The 7,859-nt window shown below is 38.8% G+C and overlaps 1 protein-coding gene and 1 pseudogene across 1 annotated transcript; both read right to left on the bottom strand.

The window, feature by feature from the left end:
- Positions 1-224: 224 nt before the first annotated feature.
- On the bottom strand, positions 225-2,686 carry LOC130736718 (uncharacterized; annotated as a pseudogene).
- A 1,254-nt stretch (positions 2,687-3,940) lies between these two features.
- Positions 3,941-5,827, bottom strand: LOC130736711 (protein NODULATION SIGNALING PATHWAY 2). Its single transcript, XM_057588505.1, has one exon. The coding sequence runs from the start codon at positions 5,656-5,658 to the stop codon at positions 4,129-4,131; it is 1,530 nt and encodes a 509-aa protein (XP_057444488.1). The 5' UTR covers positions 5,659-5,827; the 3' UTR covers positions 3,941-4,128.
- Between the last annotated feature and the right edge of the window lie 2,032 nt (positions 5,828-7,859).

The raw sequence follows: 7,859 nt of genomic DNA, 5'->3' as shown, positions 1-7,859 counted from the left end.
AGTGAGTTGGAATTTCTATATTTTATTTATTAATTTATTTCCAACTCACTTACGAAGCCAATAGTGTAAATAAAATGAATACAGAGAAATGAAGACAATAGTAGTTTGAATTCTAAAAGTTTAGTTATTCATGAACTAATTATAATCTTTCATTTTTATTCACTTCTTGCATAAAATTACATATCCTTTTATAGGACGCTAAACATAAACATGAAAAGAGGATAGGAAATACACATGGGACATGCGATGTTTTATTATTGATTCTATACATATACAAGAAAGGAAGACCAAGGGATACGATTCAACATAAAGATGGTGGAGGAAAATGGAAATACAATCCAAAACTGAAGTTAAATTCTGAATAACTTGACTTGCTAGCTCTTGGTCATGACTTATGGTGCTTGTATATACCCTCCATATGATGATTCATTAACCAGCACACTGCACACTCATCAAAAAATTGAGATTCAGGGGAAGAAAAACAATCTGAGGATAAGAAGCTGGTACTGACTAGACATCCAAGCATCCAACTGAATCAATCAGAAGTTGTTACAATTCATCATTTGAGATTCTCTAAAGTAACATGTATTCAATATATTACATGACTTGACCACGCTTTGGGATTATTTTCTAAGCTTCTCCTTCATCCTCTGAACTGCAGCCTTCAGAGTTTCCTCATCCTTGCAGAAAGTAAACCTGACTAGATTCTTTTCCTCTTCTGGATTCAAGTAAAATACACTGGAAGGTATTGCCGCCACTCCCACCTCCTTAATTAGATATTCACAGAATGCAACATCATTTTCATGTCCAAAAGGGGTGTGATCTACTAACACAAAGAAAGTTCCACTTGATGGGAACACCTTGAAGCCAACCGCTACCAATCCTTCCACCAAAATTGCTCTCTTTGCCATATAATCCTTCTTTAGCTCCGCAAAGTAAGAATCCGGTGCTCTGAGAGCTGCTGCAGCACCCCATTGCAAAGGATTGGGGGTTGAGAAAGTGGTAAAAGAGTGTGCCTGTCGCAGTCCCCATGTTAAATGTGGTGGTGCTATGGCCCATCCTACCTTCCATCCTGTTAAGGAGAATGTCTTCCCCAAAGAGTTCATTGTCACTGTTCTCTCAAACATTCCAGGCAAAGAAGCGATCGAAATGTGCTCCATATCAAATGCCAACTTATGATAAACTTCATCTGTGAAAACCAGAGCATCATTCTCAATGCAGAGAGATGCAATGGAATTGAGTTCCTCCAGAGTAAAAATCTTTCCAGTAGGGTTGTGAGGGGTATTTATAAAAACAGCACGGGTATTCTTAGAGATGGTGGACTTCAACTCTTCAATCGGGACCGCAAAATCCGGAGGTTGCAGAGTGATGCTTTTAATTTCTGCACCAGCCATGGATAAAGTGGGCATTATAAGAATCATAAAAAGGAGCAAAAAGGATAACCTCATCACCAGGATTTATTAATCCTAACATAGTTGCAAGTATTGCTTCTGTGCATCCAGATGTAACAGTAACTTCCTTTTCAGGGTCTACCACTAGTCCAGTATCTTTCTTAAATCTCTCAGCAATGGCAATGTTCAGGTCAGGAACTCCATAACCCCTCGCATACTGATTTTTCCCATCCCTGATAGCCTGAATCGCTGCTTCCTTTACAAATTCTGGACCATCAAAGTTGGGAAATCCCTGACCAAGGTTTACAGCTCCATGTTTGATGGCAAGCATGCTCATTTGGGTGAAGATTTTTGGTTTGAACTTCTCTAAGCGCTTGGCAATCTAACAAACAAATCACAATCAGCAAGAATCAATGCAAACAAGTGGCATAACTCCGAAATTTGAATTCTTTCAAAAAGACAAAAATCCTCCCCTTTCTCCCGGGCAATATAGCATCCTTGGTCATTTCCCTTTGTTTGGGTAAATAACTTAATTAAATGCTTATGGCAACAAAGTTTATCGCAAAAGCGTTTAATCATAAATTAATTTGAGTAACTTATCAAAATAAACTGGACAATATATCATGGATAAGCATACGCTCTTATTCATAAGTTACTCCGAACAACTTATGAAAATATGCTCAAAACAGCTTATAGGTGCACCATTAGCTATTTACATAAGCTCTTCCAAACTGACATAAGTGTTCATGCTATAAGAATGTTCTTATAAACTAGTAATTAATTAATATTGTGTGATTGTGAATATTCCAATCCATGTATACATATGAAATAATCCTGCATCATGATGTAAATCCAAACAAATAGCTATCTAGCCAAGAGAGAGAAAAAGAGCTCCAACAAACAGATACTGTGTGCCCAATAGAAGAATTTCACAGTTATCATTCATACATCGATTGTGCAACAAATATTAACATCATAAGGCGAGTGTTGATAGAAAATTTAACGAAAATTAAAAACTTTGATCGCAGTGACCAGTGTTTACCTCATGGGTGATGTGTTAGAAATTGATAATAGCAATAATAGAACAGATCTGGAAATTGTTAGCTTAAGGGATGTGAAAGGGGAGAAGAGGATGAACCTGCAAAGGATGGTGGGCGAGGGTCTCATTCCCAGTGCGAACAGTAGACATGGCGGTGGCGGCAACTGAAACTTTGACCTTCTGAGTTTGAGACGCTGAGTGAGAGACTGAGAGGTATGGATAAAATACAAAAATTATCATTCATTCACTCATTCATTATTCCATTTCATTTACATGCCATTTTTATCTACTATTTTCTTATTTTACAATCATATCATCAATTATATCTCTTTCTTTTTTTTTCTCATTCTTTTCTTCTTATATATTTTTTCAACACTTCATTTCCACTTATACTCTTATTAAGAGTTGTAAATGAAACTTTATCACAATATAAATATAAATAATGGACCTTCCTTTTCAAATGATTGAGAAAAACAAAAATAAAAAAGGATTAAAGGTAAATTTTAAATTTTATTAAAATATTTTGTTCACACCTTTCTTAGAGTGGAGAAAAGGTGGAGATAGAAAGAAAAAAAAGAGAAACCATGAAATGTAAATAGGTTATATAATAAGAAAAAAAGGAGAAAGATAAATACAAAATTGAGTGAAAATAAAATGAAAAAATAATGAAGTGTGAATGAATCAACACTCTTATCTTTAAGTTGGTCCCAATAAAATTTTTGCAACATTTTTTGGCGTCAAGAAAAACCATTTGAAATAAAATAAGTTACATCACTTTGTTTTCATGATCCAAAGGTGACTGCAGATGAGGGGTCGGGGTGGTGTTCATGGCGAGGAACCAATATAATATTCATTAAAACTTATTGTCAGTTGTGTTGATGTTAAGACAGAGTCGGTTAAATGACTCGAGTCCATTTCAAGTTAGCATCGCCTGCGCTAATTTGACTGATGACTTTTATCATCGATCAAACTAATGTTAATGGCTATGGGAGACACTAGTCATCTATTATTTGGTGGAGCAAATTTAAATTTTGTACGTTAGCATCGGTTTTGAGTCGGTCGGTTTGATCGATGTTAATGAGTTAAAATTAACATTGGATCGCTATAAAACGTAAATTGTGATGCTAACTCAACCATTTATTTTAATGGTACAACCATCATCGTTCTAATTAAAGATAGTTTTCCATATTTATTTTGGAGTTATGATTCTTTCACACCTCCACTTATTTTTCACAGTTATTTTCTATTTATTTATCTTTTTTTTTCCAATCAAATCACTTATTATATCTTTATTTCTTCTATCTTTTCTTCACATCCCTCTCTTTCATCCTCCATTTCCATGGGATGAAAACAATATTCTTATTGAGGTGTCATGACAATATTCATGGACGTAAAATTGTGCATGAAAAGTGATCTTACTGATATGTTTATAATTGAGTAAAGTTTTTCATTTCATCATCCTCCAAGTAAGTAATCACACGAAAGAAAAAAGTCACTAAGAATGATAGTATGTGTTAGGATTTTCCCATGTTCTAATTAAAGTCACCGTGGAGGTTAGCAAAGATCCTAATTCCTAATAATACCATAAGAGGAAAATGTCATATGGTTTTTGACTCTTTTTTCTTCTGTTTTCGGAAGGTCAACATGAACATTAAAAGCAATTAGAAAAGCACATTGAGATCTGAAGCGATTTAACAGCTATGCACAATCTGATTCTGAAGAACAAGTCCAAAGGGATGCAGAAAGCAAACGCCTGGTTTTCCAATGCAACACCAACTTATTACTACCCAGCTCCTCCACCCTGTACCCGTCATTGAAAAGACCCAGCAACAAGTTCGATTGGCAATGATTGGCGGAGCTCACGGCAACTCCGCTGAACCCTGCCGCACGCAACCACTCCCTCCAGGACCCTCTCTCCTCCCCTCCTCCACCGGTTCTGTAGATCCGGGCCAACGAGCCCACGATCCTCGGCCCAAGGAAGACGCGTTCTACCAAAGCCCTGGCCCGACCTTGCATGGGAAACCCAGCCTCCAATGAATCAAACACGGCGGAGAAGTGGTGTAGCGAGTCCATGAACCGCTCCACGAACCCGCCGAGAGCGGACCCCACCTCCTCCTCCACCACCGTCACCAGCCTCGGCCTTAACGCCTTGGCCGCAGTTAGAAACGAAGCAACTGAATTAGGCGAGCGATAAGTAAGGTGCGGCAAATTTAACATGCAGTTGAACACTAAGGCCTCTCCACGCACAAGCTTGAGCCCGGCGGGCCGAAAGGTCTCGTCGGACTCAAGTCTGGAGTGGTGGAATGAGAAGGGTTGCCCCAGGGAGGTCGCGAAGGCGGTTAACCTTCTTCCGGTCTCCTGCACGGTGGCCATTGACCTCCGACCCACGCCGGATCGAGACAACGCGGTGATGCGTAGGTGAGGGCCGTTGGGATTGGAGGCCAAGGCCTGCATTAGTGAGGCCCATTGGACCCCTTCCATGATGTCGTAGTCGACGATGTGGACCCGGCGTTCGTGGGCCACGGCCTCGACAATGGCCTGGTTGGCCGTGAAGTGGCCGAACTTGACGTAAGGGGACATGTCTTGAAGCAATTGGAAAGCAGCAAGAGCATCATTTTGGGGTTCGTGGTGGGGTCCTCCGATGACGTGGTGCTTGCTGCTGCTATTGTACGCTCCCCCGGCGCCTTCTAGCAGGCCTTGCAGCGCTTCGGTAAAATACGCAGCAAGCCTCTCCATGTTTGTACCGTCGGTGTGGGACACCAACTCCTTGAGCCGAACCAATATCACTCGAGCCAGTTCGCGGTTCTTGTTTGCGCCGGTGAGGGCCTCCGCGCCGGCCATCAGCAGGTGCACCAGCCTCAGGCCCTTAAAGTCGTCGTCTGCCGCTTCTGGCGTGGTGGTTGTTGTTGTCGTGGTTGTGGTCATTGTTGTTGTGGTTGCTTCTTCTTCTTCTTCCTCCTCCGAGGTGGTGGATGCGGTGTGGTCTGAAAACGCGGGGCCAGTGTTGTTGTCGTCAATCATGGAGTCGATGAGGTGGTGGAAGTCGTCCTGGTTGCCGGTGAAGGCGTCCCAGTTGACGACAGGGGACCAGTGGTTCCAGCTGCATCCGTAGTTATCGTTGTCGGAAGATGGGGTGTTGGTGAGGGTGCTGTGTCCGGAGAAGTCGAGGTGATGGATGCAATCTATATCCATTTCCATGCCTGAGGTTGTTGAGTTGAGTAAAATCATCAAAAGAAGAGAGAAAATAACGTAACTGTGGGTGTATTCAAAAGAAGTGATAGCTTAGAAGAATATATCCTTTTTGTGTGAGAAGGGAGAAGGGTAAGAGGGAGGCTTATAAAGGGGTTGAGAGTCGAAAGAGATCGAGGAAGAGTTCGAAGCATGAGACAATGGAAGTCCAAAATAACTGGTTGGTCATTATATAAAATATGGAGTTATGTGGGCTATGAGACTTACATGACTGCCTACCTGATAGGCAGACTCCCTTATTATAATAATCACAAGTGTTGTTTAATACTTCCAATGATCTGAGTCTTGAACATTATTAATTGATTGTGATTTTTATTTTTTAATATGAAAAATGACTCATCATATATCACCAAACAGCAGGTTAATTATTTTAGGGATCTTGCTCTCGGTTAAAAGTTTTTGAATTTTCAAGATAGTGTGTAACTTAAAAAATCACCACTAACTTTCAGTCACCACCACTTACCTACTCTCCCGGCCTCTGCCAATACTCTTCATCTGTGCCAACTCAACCTCCTTCACAGAGAACCCCGATCTAACGAGCCACCATCAACAACTAGAATTTGGGCCACCATGGTCCATAGCCATCACCAATATTGCCCTTGCCATTCGCCAAGACCTGCTCCCTCAGCCTCGCTTCTCCAAAGGTGTCCGCACCCCTAGGCTTTGCCACAAATAGGAGCAGTGTGGGTCACTCCCTCAGCCTTGCCTCTCCAAAGGGGTTTACTCCCTCTACTCAAAGCTCTAAACGAACTATTTTTCGTTCAAATCAACATATTATTGACAATTGGGTTGTCAGTAAATTAGCGATCTTTCGTATAATAATTATTAATTATTAAACTACTAAGCATAGAAATATAAACAAAATTCTACTAACTTCAATGATGTCCCAAATTTTGTAAACATGTCTCACAAGCGTTACCAATACTACAAAATGAAAAAATAAGTTCAAAAATAAATAAAGAAATAACGCAATATTAAATAAAAATTATAAACAATAAAAGAATTAAAAAACGAGAGAATAAAAGAGAGGCGTGAGTGAAATTGTCGCGCAATAGTACTGTTGTATATAAGGCCCAGTTTGGAAGAGCTTATTTGAGCTTATCTGACAGCATAAGCTCTTATGCCAGTGTTTGGGAGAGCTTATGCAAACAGCTTATGGTCTGCCATAAGCTATTTTCAGCTTATTTTCATAAGCTACTCAGGATAGCTTATGAAAAACAGCTTATGCTTATACACAGCTTATTTTTAATTTATTTCAATAAATTTTTAAAAATAGCTTATGAATAAGCTCTTATGTCATAAGCGCTTATGACCATAAGCGCTTAATTAAGCTGTTTATCCAAACGGGGCCTAAGTTACCGATAGGTTAAGTCATTGTTAAAGACTTAAAGTCGTCAGTAACCTAGAAAATGACAAACTTATCACTAAAACCGTTGGTAAATGGACAATGCAATTAATGCATTTGTTGTCGAGTTACTAGGGGTTGAGACCGGCAGAAAGTAGCATGTGAATTTTGCTACGGATATACTCATCACATAAAACCATACATTTTCCTACCAAACATTGTCGTCATTTATGCTTCCCGCCAACCATTCCTGACCGATCACTAACGATTTAAACCGCCTAGTTTACAATTTTTTCACAAAAAAATCTTACGGACTATATAATAGTTAGTAACGCGGCTTTTGTACTTAAATGGTATAGTTTATTTTGGAAATTACAGCTTTAGGGTACTTTTTTTTTATTTACCAAACTAGTATAAATCGCCACTGTCAGTGGCGATTCTATTTTTTTTTTTTTACTTTTTTAAAGAATCGCAAATGCTATTGGCATTTTTGTTTTTTTTTTGTTTTTTAAATAAATCGCCAACCATGTTGGCGTTTTCTTTTCATTTTTTTAAAAAAAAAATTCCCTAAAATCGCCAACTGTGTTGGCATTTTCTTATTTTTTATTTTTTTTCTTTTTATTTTTTTTCTTCTTAAAATCGCCAACACCGTTGGCTTTTTCTACTTTTTGTTTTTTTTATTTTTTTTTAAATAGTAATTAGAATGATATTTAATTTATTTTAAAAGACCATATGAATATTTTTATAAATATAAATGAGAATTAGAGTAAAGCTAAGACAACTATGTATAAACAAAAGTCACAATTTTACATTGGAAATTTAAGAAACAACTCAA

Source organism: Lotus japonicus, chromosome 1 (genome assembly GCF_012489685.1).
Source record: "Lotus japonicus ecotype B-129 chromosome 1, LjGifu_v1.2".
NCBI lineage: Eukaryota > Viridiplantae > Streptophyta > Magnoliopsida > Fabales > Fabaceae > Lotus > Lotus japonicus.
Note: the sequence above shows the minus strand (reverse complement) of the source record. Positions and strands in the feature narration are given on the sequence as shown.

Coding starts and splice junctions, on each gene's coding strand:
- LOC130736711 (XM_057588505.1), bottom strand. CDS start 5,658: ATGATTTTACTCAACTCAACAACCTCAGGCATGGAAATGGATATAGAT.